Source organism: Phragmites australis, chromosome 2, assembly GCF_958298935.1.
Source record: "Phragmites australis chromosome 2, lpPhrAust1.1, whole genome shotgun sequence".
NCBI classification, from domain to species: domain Eukaryota; kingdom Viridiplantae; phylum Streptophyta; class Magnoliopsida; order Poales; family Poaceae; genus Phragmites; species Phragmites australis.
Window position 1 is genome coordinate 43,303,044 of NC_084922.1, and position 24,670 is coordinate 43,327,713.

Below are 24,670 nucleotides of genomic sequence, written 5' to 3' on the forward strand. Positions count from 1 at the left end.
GAAACGATTGCTAGCTAATTTGCTCGCTCCTGGATTTTTGCCCCAACAGATCCAATCATGATTCTTCTTTTTTTTCTCCAACTGTACCATGTTTACAATGTAAATCTTCAATATCATTTATTCCATTTGTGAAATAGAGTCTCATCATTAAGTTGCAAAACAAAGGTGTTATGGTTAGGCCACTATGAGGAATTTTGTTACTTAAGGCTAGTATTGAAATTCAATTTTGTTAGCACATTTGAAAGAAAATTAGAAAGGGCTGCTTGAGTGATCAGGCGTTATACACAACTGTACTTATACCTTCAAGGTTTCAAGAATTCAATAACAGTTAACTGAAAGATGAGTTCAATGCACACAGCCTCTGAATATATTTATGTATATCAGTATATGAGTTACTCATGTTTATTTGGTTGTTCTAACTATGGATGAGTTCGATCCTAAGTTTTTGCACATATGCGCTAGATGGCGCATAGCACATCCATGAAATTCATCACAAATTCGGATTGTGCATCATGTAGCAAATTTGTTCTTATTTTTTTCCCCATGCGACTGCATTGTTTCTCAAAGTTCGCCTTTCAGTTTTCAACAACTTGATGTGTTGGTGGAAAGAAAAGTCAAAAGAGTACAGTTGCCACGAAATAGTGCTTTGAGGTTGTGTTGTTGGATGTTACTATCCTGATGTAAGCTCGTTGTGACCCTCCAACCAATTGTATAGAAGTAATGCTGTGGTTGTCCACAATGGACAACCCATTGCCCCTCGTACATAAATGGTGGTCTGTTGCGATTGTGTATCATTTTAGAACATCAGTAACTCATTTCCATGGAGATCAAGTTAGATGTATCTGGGCGTGGCAACAGGAAGACATAGTTTTGCATCCTCAATTTCAGAATTCGCCTTGGTGAGGTACGTTTTGCGCTCTCAGTTCTTTCATGATTTTAGTGTGAATTATGAAATGTTTGAACTGGTCAATTTTGCCAGCTGCAGAAGATCGGATTGGGTCCACCATCCTCTTTCTATGACTTCTACTGAGGACTCAGGAGGTTCACATATTGAAAGTTATAGATCTGCACGGACCTAAGAATGGTTACTTCATAGCATTGGTTACTGGCATGGAGGATACTCTGCAAGCCCTTGATGATCTGATTTCCCAGTTCCTTGGCTTGGAGCGGTCCCTCTGGTCCAGTTCTGATGATGCTGATGCCTTCCTAGAAGCTGTGGATGAACTAACTTCCACCATCCATGACCTCGAGAAAACCTCAGCAGATCATGTGCTCCTTGAAAGCTTTGACCTCCTTCTAGAGCGTTGTTCCTCGAGGCTTAAGGATGAGTTCCAGCGCCTGATTGGTACATCTGGCTTTGATGACAACCATGGTTACCACGATATCAAGAAAAGCCATAATGATGACGACAGTCACACACTTGTAGCACTACCGATTAGAAACTTTGACATCATCATTGATGCCCTACCAGAGGATGTAATCATTGAGGCAAATCGAATTGCAAGAAGGATGATTGCTGCTGGTTTTGGTGATTCATGTGCGGAGACCTATGCTTCTGCACGGCGCAGCTTCATTGATGAGAGCATTTCCCGCCTTGGGGTTCATGCTCACTTGGCAGAAACGTTCAAGACAGCACCATGGGCGGAGCTTGAGACTCAGATCAGGCACTGGATCCCTGCAATCCGTGTTGTGTTCCACATCTTAATCCCAAGTGAGCACCACCTATGCAATTGCATTTTTGAGGGATTCGCTTCCTACAGTGACCTTGCCTTTGCCACTGCATGCAAAGCATTTCTTCAACTCCTGCCCTTCGCCAAATTTATTGCTGCTTCTGGACAAAATCCGGAGTGTCTGTTCTGCATAGTAGACATGTATGATGTTTTAACTGATATCCTTCCTGTCATGGATGAAGCCTTTGATCATGAGGTGGCTGCTCTTCGTGAATGCCTCGGATTGTCAATTAAGGGCATATTTATGGCTCTAGAGAATCTGATTCGCTGTGATCCAAGTGAGTCTGCTCCAACAGATGGTGGAGTGCATCCGATAACAAGGTATGTAATGAACTACCTTATGGCAGCATGTGTGTCTCGCCATACTTTGGAAGAAGTTCTGCTTTTGGAGTTTGGTTGTGCTGAAACATATCCTATAGATCCTGATCGTCCAACATCGTCACTGGCAGTCCGCTTTGCTTGGATTGTGGATGTGCTCATGGAGAATCTTGGGTCGAAATCCAAGGTTTATGGTCATGTCCCTCTCAGCTGTGTCTTCCTGATTAACAATGGGATCTATATAATGAAGAAAGTCAATGGTTGCGAGCTTAAGATCTTGTTGGGTGAGGATTGGACCAGGGTAATATCTTCAAAGGTTCGCCGGTGGGTTTTGGAATATCGTCGGGCTACCTGGGGAAAGGCCATCTCAATACTTGAGATGGCCAGAGGGTCTGAAGGCAGTCCAAATATTATGATAGAGAAGCTGAACCACTTCCATAACTTTGTGGAAGCGGTATGCCAGGTGCAGTCACGGTGGGTGTTGGTGGAGAAGAAGCAAGCAGTGGATTTGAGCAATTTCGTGGAGGAGCTGGTTATTCCAGTCTACAGGGATACAATTGAGACGTTAAAGGTGACAGGGGCTGGAAGGGAGTCATATATGCAATCTGAGGAAGTGAAGTCACGGATTCAGCAGTTGTTCAAAGCAATGGTGCGGTGATGAAGTGTCTCTTCTTGTTACTGCTTGCTGATATTATTACTCTATAGAGTAAAGTAAGGTGTGTTTCTATGTCTCAGTCACCTGTACTGTTTCACAATATATATGTTATAGTTGTTCATGTTTTACTAACAAGGATCATGTGAAGTTCCATAGAAACTGTTGCTGATATACTAAACTTGCCCAATATATGTATATACGTTTATAGTGGCTAATATGTACGCTATAAGATATACTGAACTGACAGAGGATGCTTTTTCAGTGGAATATATGAAGGCTATCCTAGCACCTTTTGTTATCGAGGAACCCTTTGTTTTTTTAAAAATATCAGTATAACTCGTAGACGCACGCACACATTCAAACCCTTTGTTGAACCTACAATATTTCTGTTTAACTATGAATCAGACTAATACTATGAGCCATTGCAATTCAAATTCTCTGTAACTTCTCTTGTGAATCACATGCCTGACTGCCTGAGGGAGACCCAGAGTCATTTACCAAGTGTAGCCATCTCAACTCTAGTCTAATCACAGTTCTATGCCTTAGAGTTGTATACTCTTTCCTTAAATCTGAAGGCCAAGGCATATAACATGATAGGTGCTAGACATTCATGGGGCTCTCTATATATAGTGGACTGAAAGTATAAAACCAACATAATGAGCTGGATGCATTAATACGAGAAAGAAAACCTTATTGGGGCATTTGATTCATTAAAACTGTGGGATAACATCTTTAACTATGTAATCATTTACTAACCTATAAACCCTCTCTGTTGGGTGCACTGCATCATAAAATACATAAGATGACACATTTTTGCACATAGGAGTCAATGCATTGCAAAGTAGAGCGACCTCTCTGAGCCCAGTCCCACAACATCCTCGTGTTGTCTCTGTAAATCCTGTTATCATGGAAAGCCTTTGTCACAATTGGCACAGTCAACAAGAAGGCAGCCTGTGTTGACATGAATATAGAACTAAAAACTGATACATATGCATTTTGCAATTGAATCATTACGTGTTCTGCTTTTCTGCCACCTTCTAGTTTTTAGCGGCCAAGTTTAGCTCTGTGGTGTTTAATATTTCTGCTTTGGCTAGGATTTAAGGCGTTGTCTCTGTGTTTTTGTTTCAGAATTGTAAGTGATTAACTTACGGCATAGCTCTTGCCTCTAGTGGATTAGCCATAAATCATGGCATTAATAGAAAACATTACCATATTTGGCTGGGTCATCAAGGATCTCCATGAGAGCTTTGTATGCATCCAAGTACACAATTTTGCTTCCATGCAGTGAACCTTGCAATGTTGGAAGTAACTTTTGAAGTTTAGAGTTGTAGACCTGAGCATCTCTGTTTTGCTCATCCACACATGCCCTCTCAGGGTCTCTGCTCAATGTGATTTGGATAGGTGTGCAACCGAACGGTGGAAGGCCTGCCAAGCAGAAACGTCGGCCCCCAAGATCAAATAGTTCCTGCATTTCAATTTAGAGAGATTGAAAGTGGAGTTGTGCCTACTTTTGAATTGGAATAAAAGAATTGTGTGGAAACAATTCAAAACGGAGGAAATCCCTGTTTTACCTTGACATAAGCTTGTGCTCTCTGGAGGATAGTGTCTTGGTAGTCACTAATGTCCATCTTCCTCCTCTTCGATGAACGATAGTAATGTGAGAAATCATTGGTTCCTGAGCTGATAAATATTAGAGAGTTGGCAATGATCCTGGAAGCCTCCTCATGTCCTACAATGTCCCTGAGCCGGAGGAGGTAGTCCTTGAAGAGGTCCACCTGCGTCGACATTGGCAGAGTATTGGACAGCTGGGACGTCTGGTCGTCAAACCCTGAACCAGCCGATGCAAAGTTCACCCCTGTCATGATGTCATTGTTTGACAGCTTTGTATCCAAAAACGGTGGAGAGAATTCTTTGAGTTGCAGCTTCTCGTTGAGGAGGTCTGGAACAAGCCGGCCATTAGAGAACCTCCCTGTCGGCTTCTTTCCTGGGAAGTCTCTTCCGTAAGGAACATGGTTTGCCACAGCCAGTGTGGGGATATGATTGTTGTTGCCAGTATCGAGAACGGAGTCGCCAAAGTAGAAGATAGCCGAGAACTTTGGTTGAATTCTCTTGGAGGAAGAAATGGCAGTGGAAGAGAGGAGGAGCACTAGGAGAAGAACAGGATGTGCCATCAGAATGACCTCCTTTCCTGCGTATTAATCCTCACTTATTGCTCTTATTATATTCTAGAAGGCCCATGCACGCCTAATAAATTTGGGAAACATTCAGCTGATTTGCTGGAAATAAGCATATCTTCTGATATTCAGTTTTCATAAATGCCTTTTTTCTTTTCGTGACTCATGGCCTGATTGTCTTTTGCAGCGTGGAAGATTTTGTATCCTACTGTTGGTGGACGGCATGCAAGCATGCAGTGATTATTGTGCAGAGTGCAGAATTTGGCGCAGAGCAAACATGCTGATGCATTGTATGGCACTTTTGATCTTGGAGTAACGCCGCTGAAATTATACAAGATAATCTGTTTTCATATTTGTGGTGCGTAGTTCAGATTGTATATGACGTGAGCATTCTAATATGGTTCCCCTCCCCCCCCCCCCCCCCCTCTCTTATCTGAAGCAACTATATTGGTCACAAGAAAACAATGTACAGATCAATATTTGCTGTAAGACAGAATGTGCGCCATACACAGCAATGTACGGACGATGTATTAGAGAATTTAGAGGGTCCCTCCCTGTTGACGATTGGTGTCGGTCGGGAGTCAGGACAAACTGCAAGCTCACGGGGTGTTGGAACGTAGTCTGATACCGTCCTGAATGGGATTGCCCGGTTGCCTTCCACTTTCTACACGCAACCGGCAAGCTGAAGCAGATGTCCGCTAATCTGTGCGCTAGCCACTTGCGCATGGAGAGTAAATGTGTGCAGTGATCCACTCTGCCAAAGTTTTGGTTAGTTTATGGAAATCGAACTAGCTAGACTTTAAGAGCAATGGTTTTGTGTGTTATGGTTTCAGTCACCAAGCGCCTAGAGGCAAACCAATAGGGCTAACAGACTTTTATCCTCCGTGACAGCACTCGTCAGCGTCGATGCTAGTACGACTCCGAGTCTCTTCTGGCTCTCTAGCAAGAAGGATCCGCAGTTCCACACCAGTGTAGGTGAGAGTGTCGTCGTCCAAGGCTCTCAAGCAAACAGAGAGATCTCGCGGACGCGGACCGTGTGTGTGGCGCGGCACGCGCACCGCAGCTGGGCGGCGTTTCGGCAGCGTGCAACTGTGCAAGGTCCCCGCTCGCACAGCAAAGGCCTCGGCGGTCGGCCCACGGAGTTCCGCAGCACGCTCGCCCGTCCCAACAGGGAAGGGAAAATTCTCCCTATGTCAGACTGTGTATTTAAGATTTATGCTGGAAGGTTAAGTAAAAAACATAAAAGTAGTTAAGAGAATGAACAGATGAACAAGATTGATGAACGATACAGATAAATGGTACTTGCGCACCACACGTTTGCGGAGTTTCGTTTTCTATCCCAACAGCAACCCCCAATCGCGATAGCTGGGCTGTTGCAGACTTGTGGCACTGCCTTTCCGCCCGGGCCTGCGCCGCCCTCCCCAGGTGTGCAGCTTCATTGTTTGGACCAAGTTTTACTAGCTGTGGTTAGCAGTTTACTGGTTACACGTTAACCGTCTCATATAATACAATCTAGAAATTTAGATGATGTGGAGGAAAGAGGAGGTGAGAAGAAAATATGCTTATTTCACGAAGCAACGTCTCATAAACTAAAATTTAGAACTACAAGATTATTCAAACACTATTATTCGAGTTGTCATTACTATACAACTTACAACATTTATTTTCTGTGTACAAATTAAGAGGCTATAGGGTTACTGAAAAGATAACTTATTATAAGTGTTGCCTATTAAATCGTTTTAAGCTTACATATTAATATATAAGATGACTAGGACAGCACCAATGTACTTCCCGTTAGGCCCGCAAACACATTTGGAAGCCGGCATAGACATCCCAATGCACGTTGACCGGGCTAGCCTTTCCGTCTCATCAAAGATAAGGTTGTTACATGATGGCAGGTCGGCAGCTTTCTCCATGCATGCACTTGATATTTGTTGACGGTGAAGATTAAGGAACGGCACGACTGTGCCTTCGCTACCACGATGGCAGACAATTTCCGACCACCCACGAATGCACTAGTAGTTCAGTTAAATAATGGGTTCTGGCTCTGCGCGAGCTGAAGTTCTTGTCAAAATTTTGGGCTCGAAACAATTAATAATCGAACTAGTAGATGATCAACACTACCGATTTAGTTAATTCCAAACCACCTTCTCCCTTTTTGTTCCTTTGAGAGGAGAACAACAACTAGCCAAAGCAAATAAATCGACAACAACTAGCAATTCCTTGTCCATACTAATATCTGTCTTTCACGTATAACCATTTTGGTTTATTCCTCTTGTGTTTCTCTTCTATATTTTATGCGGCCAATGTGGGCCAATGTGGCTATTGGCTGACACATCAAAACTTTTAGCTAGTCAGCTGATGTCGTACAAAGTGTCCAGATTAGCTTGATCTCTCCTTTGTTCATCGATCATTCATTTTGGGAAGTTTGCACCTCATTGCGTCATTTGTTCGTTCGCGTTTTCTTTAATATTTACGTATATAAGTGAACACTGAATCTGTACCAAAATGTTGAAGTGGACCACAACATAAAAAGGCCATATATAGATTTTGTTTCCTCATGCATCCCGATAACCCGGCCATGAACATGAGCGATTTACTAGCAAACGTACGTTACGAAAATCTAAGCTAGTTCAACATTGACATCTCGGTAGACCAAAGAAACAGATTGTTATGAAGCGCAAAGGGGCAGCGGAGACAATCTGGTCATGTCACGCGCGTTCTCTCGTTTCAGATAAAGACATCTCTTTTCAATTTACTAATTCAGATACATGGGAGTATATAGTATCTCCACGTACGTAACCTCATTTTGATTCATATTTTTCTCAAAGAAAATTATATTGATTCCTATTATTGTATCCAGTCCACGAACGAAATCTGTTTCATTTGGACAGGAGAGACACTGCAGATCGACTTCTGATTGAAAATTAAAGGTACGTCGTCCCTGCACTGCGTCTGCACGGTGGAATCCTCGTTGGAAGTGCAACCAGTTCAGGCAGAAACTGGGCGGAGGAGCCCTGATCGAGCCTGCGCTTTGGGAAATATCACATCGGTGAAACGGTCAATTCACTAGTTTCATTCATCGGCTGCGTGCTTCATTCTGTCCGATTCTGATGGGATATATTCTGGCGCTTTGCAAATTTTAAAACGGATGCATGCTCCTAGTACGTACAACTTTAATTTGGCCAGAGAGCCATCTTGCTGACAGCGTTTCCACAAATTCCAGGGCATGCAAGCTAGGAGCAAAGAGGACAGCCCGATGAGTTGCAAGGCTTTCGTGATTGATAATTACGTGTGAGTCCATCAAACTTAAGTTACTGAAACAACCTACAGTAGGACACATAAGGCTAGATAAATTGAAGTTAACATGCATGGATGCACATCCATTACCAGAAGTTATCACTACTCTCAAATGGTGCATAATATAAACACCACAGGCACAACATGATACTCAAATGGCATCTACATTCTATTATCAAGTGGCCAAGCATGCATTGATTTACCAACTGATCTAGCCATGCGTGCATGTACATCACACTTAAGAAACTTTGCATCAATCTATTTCTGACTCCATGTCTATTTCTCGCGAGTCTATTCTACGCTTAGGTGTACTGTAGTTCATTGTTACGTCACCTCAGTTCCAACTCAAAAATCTGTCAGTTACGATTAAGAAAATAGTCAGGTATGATAGCATTATAGTTAAGTTATGATCACATGACAAAAGATATATAATTACGATCAAAGAAGGTATCCGATTTGCAATCATATATTTATAGTAACTGACCTATCTTGTGGATCACAACTATACTGCTTTTGTGATCGTAACTGAAAGGTGTGAGCAAAGGTGAACAAGTTACAATTACATGATAAAAAGTATATAATTACGACTAAAGAAGGTATCCAAGTTACGACCATATATATTTGTAATAACTGACTTATCTTGTAGATCGTAACTATATTATTTTTAATGTAACAAGGGTGTATGTAGAGATGAATCACGTTACGGCTAGACACAAAATATATATATATATGTGTGTGTGTGTGTGTGTGTGTGTGTGTGTGTGTGTGTGTGTGTGTGTGTGTGTGTGTTGGTACAAAAATATGGATTCTCGCGCCAACACATGAGCACCTCGTGTGTAATCCGTAGCACTATGCGCATGACGTTCAGCAATGGAGATAATTATTGCATTTTCGCGGCAACGAGCGACCGATTTATGAGAAAACCAGCAAAGGATAACTAACCCAGCGAGCAGCACCTGAGAAGTCCATTCTGGCATTGCGGCGATGGATCTTCGTCAGCAAATCGCACCCAAGAGGGACTCCGTCAGGGCATGGTTAGCCGACGGTTTGTCCTTGATTGTTAAGATAAAAAAATGAGTAGCAGGAGGAGGAGGAAGAAGGAGGAACATGACTACATGAGCTAGGCAAAAGAAGAAAGATAATGTAAATTATGTTTGATTGATTGGTTGATGTCCTCAATCGGCCATGACCCTCTCATATTTAAAAGAAAGCAAGTCTTAGCCGTAAGAGATTAGGACTCCTAATTTAAACCGAACAAGACTTACAGATATAATTCGGCTATGCCTACCTGATCTCCAAACTTTCTATAATAAACATATATTTCCTATTTGAACAAGAACTATAAAACTACTGAAACCGTAAGAAAGTATTCGGTAAAACCACATAAAACTGGCTACTTTGACGTCTCTGCCATAATGAATTAGGTGGAGAAATAGAGCTAAGACATCATAGATCTGTAATAAGGGAAAAGGAGAGAAGAACTAGAGAGTAGTGCCGAGCAGCTACCCATACACATTCATGCTATTCCCAAGTCATGGTCATTTGCCATATGATAAAACAAAGAGAGGCTATAATGATTTTTGGACTTGATTGTATGAATCGGTGGGTGGCCTTTCCAAGCCATGGGATTAAATAAAGAGAGGCCATCATAATTTTTTGACGTAATTATCATGGATCGGTGGGTGGCAGGGTACGCGTGGGTGGCGTGCATGAAGAGCGGGCGCAGGGCAAGCAAGCGCGGTGCATGTGTGGCCCGCAGCTGCAGGGGGCGCGAGGCAGGCGCGGGGCGAGGACCTGTGGGACGCGTGACGGGCGCAGAGGGGTCGGGGCGGGTGTAGGATATGGTTGGCTGGTTGGGTTCGATTGGTGGGGAGGCCGGTTGGTTATGTTGTGTCTATGGTGTAGAATAGGTGTAGACTAGAAAATTTGGGGCACCGTTGGCGTGCCCTTGGTGCCCTCTTGTGGTAACTCTCTTACAAGCGGTATTTATCTTTAGGCTATGCAAAACATTACTCTACAGTGGCTCATGTAATATAGTTCGAGTGACACACAAATGAATTGCATGTGTGCACCTTGCTTGAAATCCTCAGACAAAATGAACATTAGATTAAATCCTCATAAAAAATTTCACAGCATGGTTATGTATTTATACAGATGGACTTAACCAATACAATATCTTGAAAATGCATGGTATAGAAATCCATTTTGTTTCATATCTATGTACAAGCTTTTCCCTATTAAAGCATAGAATATGTAGAATGTCCAATGCAATAGCAGTTTGATACAACTAAGGCTGTTACTTAGACAATAAAAAAAAATGCTCAATGCAAAGGTAGCATAAGAGAGTACTAAAAATAGGTAGATGATTTCTGCATGTTGCTAGGTGGAGCCTTTAATAATAAAAGAGGTGAGCATGAATTGAAAAAATAGCTAGAAACTAAAAAGAAGCTACAGAACAACATAAACTATGACAAAAGAAGATGATCTGTCATGGCAGCATGGTAATATATACATTGATCTTGCAAAACAAAAATGGTTTAGCAATTTTAATACTGTAAGTTGTACTCTGCAGGAGCTGAATAAGACACATGAATTGATCGAGTTGTAAACATTAAATTCATGAATTGTTACACTGCAGACGCTTAGCGCACAATTCCTAACGGCCACATGCTAGTCACTAGCACCTTAATATAACAACTTAAGGGATCAGGCTATGCATATGAATTGTCACATAGTTAAGTTATCACAATAGCAAATAATTCATTAAGAAAGTCACCTGTATAGGGAAGCGTAAGGGATTTTTCGCCACTGCAATGGTTGGGATTTGTGCATCATTCACAAGGGCCTCCTTATCATCCGGCTTTGTCACTGTGGTGAACAAACCAGCACCTGATGAAGGCAATTAGGTAAATCTTAAGCGAAAGAGTATGTTGTTGAAATAATTTTTTTTATTAAATATTACCATAAGGTTCTTCAATAGTAGAGATCAGCATATTATAGGCCAAATCAAACTATTGAGCATGGTTTTTGCCTTCCTGTAGGCATGGTTCTAATATTAGTATTATATCATATAGAACTTTAGCATATATGGAGTCACCGTAAAAGGTTACGTATTATTTTAGACTATAACAGAAATAGCTAATAATAAGTAATATAATATAGTAATCTAGATTGTAAAGCTCGAAATATTTTATAAACTTACCTTTTGATAAATGATTACAAGGTCAAGATGCTTAACCTCATCCTCTTCATTTCTTCCTCTAAATTTCCACATCCTATAAACTCAGACACAGATAATATGTGTGCTCTCCTGGTTGTATTTGTGAAAACAAGCCGATATTCATATGTAAAAAAGAAAAGAAGAACATGTGAATGTGTAATATTTTTTTGTTAGAAATAACAAAATATTTCCTTGTAGACTATATTTTGCGTCCTTGATCCACATGTCCCATTATCATTCTCTATTAGTATTTTTAATCCATCTTTACTTGTAACACGAGATGCTGCAACATATAATTATCCATGAGTAAATACATGTTTTCTTAAATACACCCTTACTTTTGACAATGTTTGTCCTTGGCTTTTATTTATAGTCATTGAGTAGCAAACTTTTATAGGAAATTGACGATGGTTTAAAGTAAATGGTCATAGAAATCCTTTTGCTGTTAGATTAATACGTGGAATATAAGTTTTTTCACCAATATGTGTTCCGGTTATTATAATCGCCTCTATGACATTGTTTCCCAAATTAGTTATTATTAGTCTAGTACCATTGCATAGTCCCAAACTTTGGTTTAGATTTCTTAGTGGCATGATTGGAACTCCTACTTTTAGCTAAAGTTTATGTTACAGAAAATTATTAGCATTTAATGTATTAAGATACTCAACAAGGTATAAAATATCAGCATCGTTGCATGTACCAGAACATTTTGAGATAGAATCTGTACTTAAATAGTCTCTATCTTCACCTGGTACGAGTTTTATCATATAAGAATTTATCTCATCAACTATTTCATTGGTTGTTGCTACTATTGCCCTGTCTTTTAGATAATCTGATTGTAAATATTTTGATTGGAATTCAGGATATATTGTGTATACTAATGCTTTGATTTTAAAACCAAAAGTACGTATCAATAATTCTTCTGGTATACCTATCCATGTGGAGTCTGTGTCATCATTATTGCATGATGGTGTTAAAGTTCTATTCCCTAAGTTTAAAACCTAGTTGCTTAAAGATTCTACGTCTTTGTAGTTTGGACTATTCGGATTTATTTTTTGCAACCACATATTTTCTGTGAGGTAAATAATTTGCACATGTTTCCAAATATATGACTTTATAATAGCAGCGTTAATGATCTAAGATGTAGACCCGCTTCAATTACTAGTAGTATTTGTTTCGGGTCCCCACCGAGTACAACAACTTTGCCTCCAAATGGTATATCTTTAACTGTTGTATCTATCTAGCTCATTATATCCTTTAATGATCTGTCTAGTGCTTCAAAGCACTATTTATTCATCATTAGAGCCTCATCCCATATTATCAGTGATGTTTCAATAAGTAGCTTGGCTAGCATAGTTCCACGCTTAATATCACACATTGAGGTTTCATCGATATCTACTGTTATCTTAAACCTTGATGTGTTGTACGACCATTTGGTAGCAATAGGGAAACCACTTGGACCAGCTCGAAGGCAACACCAACTCCTCCATCGGCTTTGAATCTAGGGCAACGAGATCCTCCAGCACTCGCCCATTCCGCACCCTTTCCCCTGGTTCAGGGGAAAGCAGGATGGAGAGTCGGAACCTGACCGGGTGTACGAACACCCTGCACCTCCGCGCGATGAGCTCGACGATGACCATTTTGGCCGTGCTCAACAAGACGCTCAGCACGGTAGGCGAGAGCATGGTGACCATGTATGCGACAGATGTGGTCATGGAGACGACCATGCGCCACACCATAGACACCAATGCCACCGCGACGACTCTAACGATGATGACTATCGTCCCAGCTGTGACACCTGCCCTAGGCGTCCACATGCCCATGGTGGTGATGGGGGTCGTGACAGGCCTCACAGGGAGCGCACTCGCTCCCGACGATGGAGGGAGCTGGACATGGGACGTCGTGGGACTCACCATCGCCATCAACATGACACCGTGTCCGAACCCACAAATGCGCTCCCTGTGAACTTCACTTTCAAGCTTCCGTCGCTGGAGGAGCTTTGGGCCAAGGAGCTAACCGACCTACAACACCTATTCTCCACCCAGGCTGCGGCTCTTCGCGTTGACCTTTAGCACGTTTTAGGTGAACAAGTTCATTCATCTGTGTGTTATTCCATTTTATCGGTGCATTCTTGGCTACGTGACTTGCAGGACTCTCAAAGGCGATGGATGAGGGACATAGAAGAATACATCGGCAAAGCCTGTCACTTGGTGGACATGCTACTCACTGTTGATTCATCGCCACTGGCTGGCTCGCGAAATGAAGCTTGGTTCATCAGGTCTAGAACCGCAAATCCTCCCCCTAATGTGGGGCCATCGAAGAACCTTTCAGCTACTCCCTCAGTACAATAGGTTGAGGAGGCCCTCCGTCGTATGGAGCCCACGACGGTCGCTGACCTCACCACCTTACCACTCCACTCGAGCCCCTCTATGGTGGTGGCCACCCTCACTCAGGCTACCCTGAGCCTGGACTCCATGTCACCGGCTTCTGCTCTAGTTGCGCCACCTGACCAGTTCCTGTTGGGACTGGGTGCTGGGTCTGACCATGAGACACCCGTATAGGCCACGTTGAGCCTGGAAGCTAAGGGACTTACGCCTCCTGTTCAGTCCTTGTTAGGGATGTCAACGGGTCTCCGATCCCAGTTCCCAGACGGGGAATTCCCCTATTAGGGGACGGGGATGGGAGCATTTTTTTTCCCACGGGGAGTTTAACGGGGAAAAAATCCCCTCCGTTGGGTATGGCGGGGTAGGGATGGTTACCCATCCCCCGTCCCCGTTTCCCCGCGAGTCCCCGTATTGAGCTGGGCTTATGTAACCCTAATCGATTCAGCCCAAAAAAAAAGTCCTGTGGGCTGTGGGCTGTGGGCTGTAGCTGGTCTTTAGGCCTACTGATCCTCCACTCCTCCTGTCAGCCGGCCCACTCCAGTCTCCACTCGGTGTCTCGGTCGGGCACTCGGGCCGCACGTTCAAGCGACTAAGCCTCTGGCCTCTAGACGGTTTTGGGCTTCTAGCCACTCACCGACAGACCCTCATCGGCTCACCCACTCTCAGTCTCAGCCGCCAGTGCCACAGCACAGATCCTCATCCTCACCCACTCCCACTCTCCCAGTCGCCAGGCGCCAGCGCCAGCCGCCGCCAGGCCCCTAGCGGCATGCCTGCACCCTAGCGGGCAGCGTCACGCCGGCACGCACCAGCGCAGAGGCAGCGCCCGGCCCTGCGCCCCAGCGAGCAGCGGCACGCCGCACGCACCAGTCGCTGGACGAGCAGGCAGCGCCCTGCGGCCTGCGCCCCACAGCCCCAGCCCCCAGCGTTGCGCTCGCTGCTCGCGCGGTCGCGCACTCGCCGTACCTCCGTCGCGCTCGTGCACGCCAGCAAACAGTAGCAGGCCCCGTGCCCCTGCCGCCGTCCCGCCGTCAAGCTCGCGCACGGCGCACGCACGGCAGCAAGCAGATCGAGGCACACCGGCCACCGTCCGACCCGTTCCGTTGCAAATGGAGCAGATCGACGCCGTCATGGCTTCGCCCTCCTCGCCGTTAAGCTCCGACGGCGACGACGCAAGGTGAGAAGCGAGCTCCCCCTTCCCAGTCCTCCTCCTACCTTTGTATTTGAGTTCGAGTCGTGTCGCTGCGCTGTTGTGTAACTAACCAACGTCGGGCGGTCCACGCGAAGGAATGCTAGCAAGGACCGGCCACCACCTGCTCCAACCGACACAGCACTCGACGCGGCGACCGCTGTTGTACCCCTCGATGCGCAAGGTGCTGCACCTGCACCTGTCATCATGCGCAAGGTGCTTCGAAATCCGGCTGGGAAAGGTGCCGCCGTGAGGAAGAAAAGCCGCCTTGCGATTGCAGGAGCCCCAAGTTCCCCAGAAGCTACCTCCTCCGGCGTGCATTTGTTGAAATCCATGGGGTTCGATTCCGAAGCTCGCTAACCCTCTTTTCAGTAACAAATTAGCATATGGTTGTTATTGATTCTTGGATTCTATGGTCGATCTGTATTGCAATTTGTATTGATGTATGTCTTGTAGCTTATTTCTGTATTGCAATATGTATGTGTGGTCAATCTGTATGGATGCTATTGTCAATCTTGTAGCTTATTTCTGTATTGATGTATGGTCAATCTGTATGGATGCTATGTCAATCTGTATTGCAATTTGATTCCTGATGCTTATTTCTTTTGTTTGTCAGATTCATCATGTCAAGTCCATGTACTGAGAGTAGCAGCCAACAAGAATCACATTCTGTTAATGACTCAGAGCCAATACAAATTGATGATGATGATAATGAGAATGTGGCTGAAGATGTGAACTTTGGCACAAAGAGAAAGCTTACTTCTGTTGTTTGGAAGGAGTTCAAGGTGAAAGTCTTGGGTGAAATTAAAGCTCAATGCCTTCATTGCCACAAGCAGCTTGGAGGAAAAAGCAGGAATGGAACGAAGCATCTTCATGATCATTTGAAGATATGTACATTGAGAAGAATCAAACTGAAGGGAGAGAACAAGACACTAGCACAATCAGCTTTGAGGTTTAATTCTCAAGAGGGAGGGAAAATATATGTGAAAAATTAAACATTTAATCCAGAAGTAGCTAGAAAAGAGCTTGCTACCATGATTATACTACATGAGTATCCTTTATGTATTGTTGACCATACTGGCTTTCGGAGGTTTGTGAGTGCACTTCAGCCATTATTCAAGATGGTGACTAGGAACACTATTAGCTAAGAGTAGTACTTTTATGTATCTATCACAACATATAAGGATATTGTCTAAGTTTCTATGATGTAATTTTAGGAAGGACATTATCGATGCATATAACGAAGAAAAGAAAAAGGCCCTACAGTACATGGCAGGAGCTAAGTCAAGAGTGTCTATTACTACAGACATGTAGACCTCTGAAAACCAAAGAAGAGGGTACATGGCTATTACAGCTCATTTCATTGATGACTCTTGGACGCTTAGAAACATTATCATGAGGTAATTTCTTGTTGCCATTAACTTGATTGAATTGTAATTTAGATTCTTGATTGAATTCCTTGCTACCATCAACTTTAATTCATAAATTTGATTGCATTTCTTGCTGCCATCATGTAGGTTCATATATGTTCATGCTCCACATACAGCTGAAGTTATTTGTGAGGAGTTGTATGAAGCTTTGGTTGAATGGAATATTGATGAGAAGATCTCTACGGTGACTCTTGATAATTGCACCACAAATGATGCGGTAATTCCTGAACTTGTCAAGAAGATTGGTAAAACAAAACTCATGTTGGAGGGGAAACTATTACATATGCGTTGTGCTGCCCACATTCTTAACTTGATTGTGAAGGATGGTTTAGAGGTGATACAACTTGCAATTGCAAAAATTCGTGAAAGTGTAGCCTTTTGGACAGCCACACCTAAAAGAGTAGAAAAATTTGAAGAAATTGCTAAGTATGTCAAAGTCCCAATTGAACACAAGTTAGGTCTTGATTGCAAAACTCGGTGGAATTCTACATACAAGATGTTTAGTATTGCTTTACCTTATGTGGCGGTTTTTAACCGTGCAACACGTGTTGAGAAACTATATGATTGTGCTCCAAGTAAGGAAGAATGGACTTTTGCTAGAGAGGTGGTTGAGAGGCTCAAGATGTTCAATGACATAACTGCTGTGTTTTCTGGAACTAATTATGTCACTGCCAATATTCAGCTCCTTAAAATTTGTGAGGCCAAAATGCAAATTAGGCAATGGTCTGCTTGTGCAAATCCTATTATAGAAAAAAATGTCAAGTAAGATGATTGACAAATTTGATAAATATTGGAAGGACATTAAAGGACCAATGGGAATAGCCACTATTCTTGATCCTCGATTTAAGATCGACTATCTCCTTGGGTTTTTTGAGACCCTGTTAGTTCAGACCAATGAAGTGTGTATTGAGAAAGTTAATAAAGTTAGAGACTCTCTATGTAATTTGATGAAGGAGTACCAAGTGGAAGAGGATGAGGATAACACAGAATCATCAGCTCCTCCACTTGACAATTCGGGTTTATTATCTACAATCAGTGCACGTGTTGCAAGTAGAAGACCAACAATCACAAGAGTCAAATCTGAACTAGATAGGTACTTGGAGGATGAGTTGGTTCCAATTGCAACAGAGAACTTTAAGATTCTAGATTGGTGGAAGGTGGCTGGGACACGTTATCCTACATTGAGGAAGATAGCACGTGACATATTTGCTATTCCAGTCAGCACTGTTACATCCGAATCTGCATTTAGCACTAGTGGGAGGGTTCTTAGTGAGCACCGTAGCCGGCTCACTCCGGAGATCTTGGAGGCCCTAATGTGTTCACAAGATTGGATACGCAACAAGTACAAAGGTATATATGTTGTACAACTCCTATTCATTCAATTTTCAATGTCATGGTTGCAATGTAATTGTTGTCATCTTGTGATTGTGTTTTGTAGATGATGATAATAATGATAAGCCTGAAACCTTTTGGAGTTGCCTTCAAGAGATCCTAGAAAAGATGGAGGTGATGTTCATGTTTTGTTACAGTAGAAAAATGTATGTTTACTCATTTCCTTGTTATATATTTAACTACTTTGCTGCATGTAGGGACTTGCACTTTGTTGAGAGCCTCAGGAGGACAAGAAGTCAAGAATGCATGTGCTTTTGTGCTTTTGTTGCCTTGTTTCTTCCTAGCTGTTCTGAGGATAAGAAGTCAAGACTCAAGAATGCATGTGCTTCTGTTGCCTTGTTGCTTCCTAGCTGTTCTGAGGACAAGAAGTCACGACTCAAGAATGCACGTGCTTTTGTTGCCTTGTTGCTTCCTACGTGAACAATTGCTTTGTTGGTATAGCTCTCTCAATCTCTCTAGAACTATATCTGTGTGAATTGTGATGTTATTATGATGTTATGATGAACTGATGCTCTTGTTAATTGTTATCTTGTTTTTTTTTTCTTATGTGAATTTTTGATGTTGAGGTATTGTTTTGATCACCTACTTGCAAGATCAATTGATGATATTTATTTCTTGGTAGCGGGGACGAGGACCCTGCCGGGTACCCATTCCCCGCGCGGGGGCGGGGATGGGACAATTCCCCCCCCCCCCACGGGCGGGGACGGGGACGGGGACAGGGAAATTTCTCTCAATCGGGGACGGGGATGGTTACCCATTCCCCGCGGGAATTTTCCCTATTGACATGCCTAGTCCTTGTCGCGTGCTGATCAGCCTAGGCATGCTCTGGTGGAATAGGTTCGAGATGTGCGCGATCTGGGGACTCCAGCACCTTGCTAGGTAGGACGACATCTTCGCTGGGGACTCCAGCACCCAACTCGATAGTGCCCCAGCTGGACTAAATGTCCACACCCACGGCTACCTCTCCGCCGGGCACTGCCACACCGAGTTTGGCAAGGATGTTCGTGTCTCCTCCACAAGCAATGCTCCCTACCTCGGCACCCCCCATCATCAAGTCGAAGATCAAAGTACAACGCTCTCCGATTGACCCCACCAAGCTTCGGCACAGTAGCAATATGCTCAAGTGTCTACCGATACAAGAGCGAGCACGACGCAATCTCTGCAAAAACCTGGGCTATCTCAAAGACAAACTCTCTCCGATTGAGTAGGCGATCAGGGAGTACCTCGACATGTTCAAGTCCCCCTTCCCCCAGGAGGTTATTTCCACTCTGACAGCTCTTTTCCACATTGATAACGAGGACACCAAGGAGGTGGACCTGACTCTCATTGCCCTCGGCGGCCAGGAGGCAACAGATGGGGTTGCAAAGACAACCCAAGTAGCCAGAACGCGGCCTGATGCAGCGCTTCATGATGTCAAGATTGTGCTACCTCTTATGTTTCTTCGATGGCTTCTACACTCTATTTTTATCTAGGTCTGTATTGTGTTTCGCGTCAGTGTAGTCCACTGCATTGGGTTTTCAGTTGCATGGACGCCCGGTGCACTACTTGTATAAGAACTATTTGCAACATTTCACTTTGCTTTGTCTGTGTGTTGGCTTGTGTTGTTTTGCAGCTCCAACCAGCTTGTCAAATGAAAGCTATTTTGCAGCGCAAGCACCTATTATCCATGTTAAACCCATAGTTTGATATACTATGTTGGAATGTACAGGGCTTGAACAAGAAGGCAAGAAGAGATGCAGTGCACGAGTGTCTCGCGTCAACGAACTGCTATATCGCCTGTCTCTAGGAAACAAAAGTGGGTACCATAGACCAAGCACTTGAATGCTACGTGAGTGGCTTCCGTCTGAGAAATTTTGCATTCCTACCAGCTAACGAGACGTGTGGGGGAATCTTGTTGCTATTGAATGATGCCTACATTGATATCTCAGAGCTTGAACAAAAAGAACACTCCATCTCGGCCAAAGCATCAGTCAAAGAAACCGACACTTCCTTCATCCTAACCACAATATACGACCCATCGCGTGATTGAGATAAGTTAGCCTTCCTCGATGAGATTTGGGACACATTGCCGCCGACTGGGGAAAAGTGGATTATCTTGGGAGACTTCAACCTCATTTACACAACACGTAACAAGAACAATACAAACCTGAACCATTAGCATATGAAGCAGTTTCGCGATACGCTTAACCTTGGTAGTCTGAAGGAGATCCATCTCCAAAATCGAAAGTTTACTTGGAACAACGAGAGGGAGAACCCAACCCTAGTCAGACTAGACAGAGTTTTCTACAATGAAGCGTGGGACCTTGCTTTTGATTCGCACGTCCTACATGCGCTTGCATCCTCACTCTCAGACCACTGGCCTCTACTCCTTTTGAATCAACGAAACCCGCCTTAGCTGAAACACTTCAAGTTCGAGAATTTTTGGCTAGCCATGCCGGGTTTCAACGACATGGTCCAGACTGCTTGAAGTGAACCAAACCCACACATAGAACCGATGCATTGGTGGTATCATAGGCTCATCACGGTAGCAAAGAATCTGCGAGCTTGGAGCAAGAATTTGATGTCGGGTAACAAGATGTAGTTCCACATGGCCCAAGAGATCATTCTCCAGCTTGACATTGCCCAAGAGAGTAGAACACTCACTCCCGAGGAAAGGGAGTTGAGAGCTAACTTGATGAACAGGGTTCTGGGCCTTACCATTCTTGAGCGTGCAAGGAAATGACAATCTTCACGCATAACAAACCTTAGGGTGGGGGACGCAAATACAAAATATTTTCACCTGAAAATCAACTCAAGGAGGAGAAAGAATTTCATCATGAAACTACAAAAACAAACGGTTGGGCGACCTCTCGTGAAGAGAAAATGGAGATAGTCCAAGAACACTTCATTGTAGTAATGGGAGCCACACAACAAAGAGACTTAGACTTCGACTGAGAAATGCTTGACCTCCCATCGATGAACCTAACACACCTTGCTAACCCCTTCCCTCAGGAGGAGATCCTCGCAGCTCTCAAGAAAATGCCCAAGGACAAGGCCCCTGGGACTGATGGTTTCACGGTAGGCCTTCTTCATATCATGCTGGGACATTATCAAGCAAGATTTAATGGCGGTAATCCATGCTTTCCACAGCCAGCGAAACAATAATATAAACTTGCTCAATTCCGCAAATATCGTCCTGGTACCCAAGAAAGAAGGCCTGACAGAGTTACTGACTATAGGCCCATTAGTCTCATCCGTGGGGTGGCGAAGCTCATCACCAAAATCCTTGCCTTACGACTGCAACCTCTCATGAACTCCCTGGTCACCAACAGCCAAAGTGCCTTCATAAAAAAGAGAGCCATCCACGATAACTACATGCACGTCTGGAATTTGGTGCGACGGTTCCATATGTCTCGAACCCCAGCACTTCTCAAACTTGACATTGCCAAGGCTTTCGATTCTATACGATGGGACTACTTACTCGATCTCCTTCAACAGAGGTTTTCTGCAAAGATGGCAAAATTGGGTGACGACTCTTCTCACAACCTCCTCCTCAAAAGTTCTACTAAATGGAGCACCGAGGACAAGCATACAACATAGGAGAGGGTTACACCAAGGTGATCTGCTCTCCCCACTCCTCTTTGCCCTGGCCATCGACCCGCTGAAACGACTACTCGACCAAGCAACGATGACGGGTTCCTAATGAAGTTGAAGGGCAACCATTCCAAGCTACGTCTATCACTCTATGTTGATGATGTTTTCATCTTCCTAGCACCCATGGTGCGAGACGTCAATGCAACCGTTGAGCTTTTGAACCGTTTCGACAGAGTAATGGGTTTAATCACCAATCTACAAAAGAGCACGGTGTCCCCCATTAGATGCTGAGACATTGCCCACGACTCCATCTTGGCAAACCTCCCGACAGTCCAAACATCTTTCCCAATTAAATATCTGGGCTTGCCAATCACCTTAAGGCACAATAGAAAAGAGGATTTTTAACCGATCATTGATAAAGCGAGTGACCACCTCGCAAGTCGGCAAGGATGGCATCTAAACCCGGCGGGGCGCAAGGTCTTAGTCAAATCTGTGCTCACCTCACAGCCTATTTATTTCTTGGTGGCGTTGAAGGCCCAGACAAACGTCCTTGAGGAAATTGACTCCAAGAGACACACTTTTTCTGTGGTCTGGAGTAAACAAGATTGAGGGAGGAAGATGCAAAGTCAATTGGAGACGAGTTTGCCGCCATACAAAACTTGGGGGACTAGGCACCCTGAACCTGATAAATTCGCAAGAGCGCTCCAGCTTCGTTGGTTGTGGTATGAATGGATGGCGGTTAATAGACCATGGGTTGGGATGCCTACACCTTGCACTAACATGGATCGGGCACTTTTTGTAGCGGCTACCACGATCTTCATCGGAAATGGGGAAAAGGCAAGCTTCTGGCACTCAGCATGGATCCAAGGGGACTCACCGAAGATGATAGCACAAAAAATCTTCATGATTTCCAAAAGGACAAATCAGAAGGTGAGGGAGGCTATGCACAACAACTCTTGGGTGTGGCACATCAACTTCACTTCTATTTCTTCCGCCCAGACCCTAATCGAATTCGTCCGCCTATGCACACGCCTCCAACACATCCAGTTAAATGAAAATGTCCCTTATGCTATCACCTGGAACTTCACCTCCCATGGAGAATATACTGCCACCTCAGCCTACCAAGCATAGTTCTTAGGCTCAACATCCTTTGATGTGGAGTGTCTGATTTGGGATGTATGGGTGCCACCGAAGTGCAAATTTTTCTCATGGCTTGCATTACATAATCGAATTTGGACCGTAGACAGGCTTATAATGAGGGGATGGCCGAACCAGAAGACTTGTCCACTTTGCGAACTGCAGATGAGTCGATGATCCATATTTTTGCACACTGCATTTTCTTCACACGCGTATGGGGGGACCATCTACACTTGGTGTACTGGGAGAGCCAACTACACAACGGCATGAGATACCTTTGACATAGTCAAGGAATGGTGGATTGCAATAGGGTCTTTGCAAGGAGTGCCTCCTAAGGCCAGTAGATCTCTCATCATCCTTACAATTTTGCAACGAGAGAATACGACGGTCGCCCTTGTGGCAAAAATCAAGGAGAAGGCTGGAGCATGGTGCTTGATGGGAGGCAAGAGTCTAGCATCTTTTCTTTCGCATGTCTAATTAGGGTTCCTTTTCCTCTTTTGTTTTTATCCCTTAAAGACTATGTAGTGTCTACTCCTTTATCAATATAAAATTGGCAGAGTTCCTACCTGTTTCTTTAAGAAAAAAATACTAGTATTATTCAACTTGCAAACCATCTCCCTTTTCTCGCGTATATAAGCCTATGGGTTCCTTTGTTAATCCAACCTAATCGAATCCTCTCCTCTTTGCAGAGAGAGAGAGAGCTGAAGAACACCCGCGAAAGGCTAGTACAATGCCGTCCGCACCTACACGGCCGTCGCCGCAGCAGCACAGCCGGATCACTGCCGGCGGGAGGGCCTCTGTGGTGGCGTGCGCTGCTCACGCGGCGGTGCCGGGCGAGGTGGCGCGGTACCACGAGCACGCGGTGGCCGTGGGGCAGTGCTGCTCGGCCGTGATGCAGGCGATTGCGGCGCCGGCGGATGCGGTGTGGTCGGTGGTGCGGCGCTTCGATCGGCCACAGGAGTACAAGCACTTCATAAGAAGCTGCCGCCTCGTGGACGGCGATGGTGGCGCGGTGGGCTCGGTTCGGGAGGTTTGCGTTGTGTCCGGGCTGCCCGCCTCGAGCAGCCGCGAGCGGCTCGAGATGCTAGACGACGAGCGGCGGGTACTCAGCTTCCGGATCGTGGGCGGCGAGCACCGTCTCTCCAACTACCGCTCGGTGACCTCCGTGCACGAGGCGGCGTCGGCGGCCGGGCTGGTCACCATGGTGGCCGAGTCGTACGTGGTGGACGTGCCGCCGGGGAACACGATCGACGAGACGCGCACGTTCGCTGACACCATTGTGCGCTGCAACCTCCAGTCGCTGGCGAGCACGGTCGAGCAGCTCGCGATGGCAGTGCCGCGCCACAACTGATGCATGCTCTTCCGGACGGACGGACGCCACGGTTGGGCTGCCGGTTTGTGGGTGGGTGGGGGGGGGGGGTTCCTTCTGAGATTAATTAATATAGTATTTTGAGTCGTTTCTCTCTCTCTCTCTCTTTTTAAAAAAATTAGATCATTATTTTCCTCTCTTGACTCCACAAAGTAGTATCATATGGCTATTGTTAACATTAACACTAGATCATATGCACATATGTTAAAAAAAAACTTCTAGGTTTGTGAGAGGAGAACGAGGGTGTTTGGGAGGTGGGTTAAGGATGTGAACATATAACAAGCCAAGTCAAGCTCTCGATATTGGATCGATCAACGTAACAAGAATTATGGTGGTCTCAGATCAACTGTCTGGAGGTAGTGAACAGCTTAATCGATCATAGCAGATGCAAGTTCTCGTGCGGTGATTACAGAGATTGAGGCCCGACGGCGTCAGTTCGAGAAACTGGAGATACGCCATGAAAGATTGGGAGACAAACGTTGATGCTCACAATTTAGCAAAGTATGCATGTCCCTAGAAAGTGGTCGCCATGTTTGGCTTCTTGATCCCCTTGCTTTGTAAACATGCATGTAAGTAATGAATAAAGATCTCCCAGCTTTGTCTTAAAAAAATACTATGTCAATTCAAGCTTAACTAATGGTTGCCAGCCAAAGGATCGACCAGGTGCCATAACGTTTCACCATGTATATATCTGGTAAGTCAGTTTTGGATATTCGATGGTGTAGTGAAAATGGTCCTGTTAGATTATAATTGTGATTTTGGTGATTAATGATAACATAGTAAATAAGAATAACATGTTTGT

At 44.4% G+C, this 24,670-nt stretch overlaps 3 protein-coding genes and 1 long non-coding RNA gene across 4 annotated transcripts; 3 read left to right on the forward strand and 1 right to left on the reverse strand.

The window, feature by feature from the left end:
- Nucleotides 1–1,020: 1,020 nt before the first annotated feature.
- Nucleotides 1,021–5,496, forward strand: LOC133909051 (exocyst complex component EXO70B1-like; the record flags this gene model as incomplete). The annotated part of the gene is made up of 2 exons (XM_062351326.1): nucleotides 1,021–2,764; nucleotides 5,065–5,496. A coding segment is annotated over one exon (1,686 nt), but the record flags the coding sequence as incomplete, so codon positions are not given.
- LOC133909052 (GDSL esterase/lipase At1g58430-like) lies at nucleotides 3,378–5,069 on the reverse strand. Its single transcript, XM_062351327.1, has 3 exons — nucleotides 4,275–5,069; nucleotides 3,913–4,168; nucleotides 3,378–3,601 (listed from the first exon to the last, which is right to left on the reverse strand). The coding sequence occupies exons 1-3, from the start codon at nucleotides 4,872–4,874 to the stop codon at nucleotides 3,414–3,416; spliced, it is 1,044 nt and encodes a 347-aa protein (XP_062207311.1). The 5' UTR covers nucleotides 4,875–5,069; the 3' UTR covers nucleotides 3,378–3,413.
- Nucleotides 5,497–16,504: 11,008 nt separating the features above from the next.
- On the forward strand, nucleotides 16,505–18,102 carry LOC133909054 (uncharacterized). The gene is made up of 3 exons (XR_009908294.1): nucleotides 16,505–16,614; nucleotides 17,351–17,903; nucleotides 17,987–18,102. It is a non-coding gene; the product is annotated as an uncharacterized LOC133909054 (long non-coding RNA).
- A 4,994-nt stretch (nucleotides 18,103–23,096) lies between these two features.
- On the forward strand, nucleotides 23,097–23,890 carry LOC133909053 (abscisic acid receptor PYL4-like). Its single transcript, XM_062351328.1, has one exon. The coding sequence runs from the start codon at nucleotides 23,230–23,232 to the stop codon at nucleotides 23,848–23,850; it is 621 nt and encodes a 206-aa protein (XP_062207312.1). The 5' UTR covers nucleotides 23,097–23,229; the 3' UTR covers nucleotides 23,851–23,890.
- Nucleotides 23,891–24,670: the final 780 nt, after the last annotated feature.

Bases quoted from the DNA above. Each gene is read 5' to 3' on its own strand.
- LOC133909053 (XM_062351328.1), top strand. From the start codon at position 23,230: ATGCCGTCCGCACCTACACGGCCGTCGCCGCAGCAGCACAGCCGGATC.
- LOC133909052 (XM_062351327.1), bottom strand. From the start codon at position 4,874: ATGGCACATCCTGTTCTTCTCCTAGTGCTCCTCCTCTCTTCCACTGCC. The intron at 4,169-4,274 runs GTAAAACAGGGA...ATTGAAATGCAG, and splicing joins GAGCACAAGCTTATGTCAAG to GAACTATTTGATCTTGGGGG. The intron at 3,602-3,912 runs GTAATGTTTTCT...CCATGATAACAG, and splicing joins TGATGACCCAGCCAAATATG to GATTTACAGAGACAACACGA.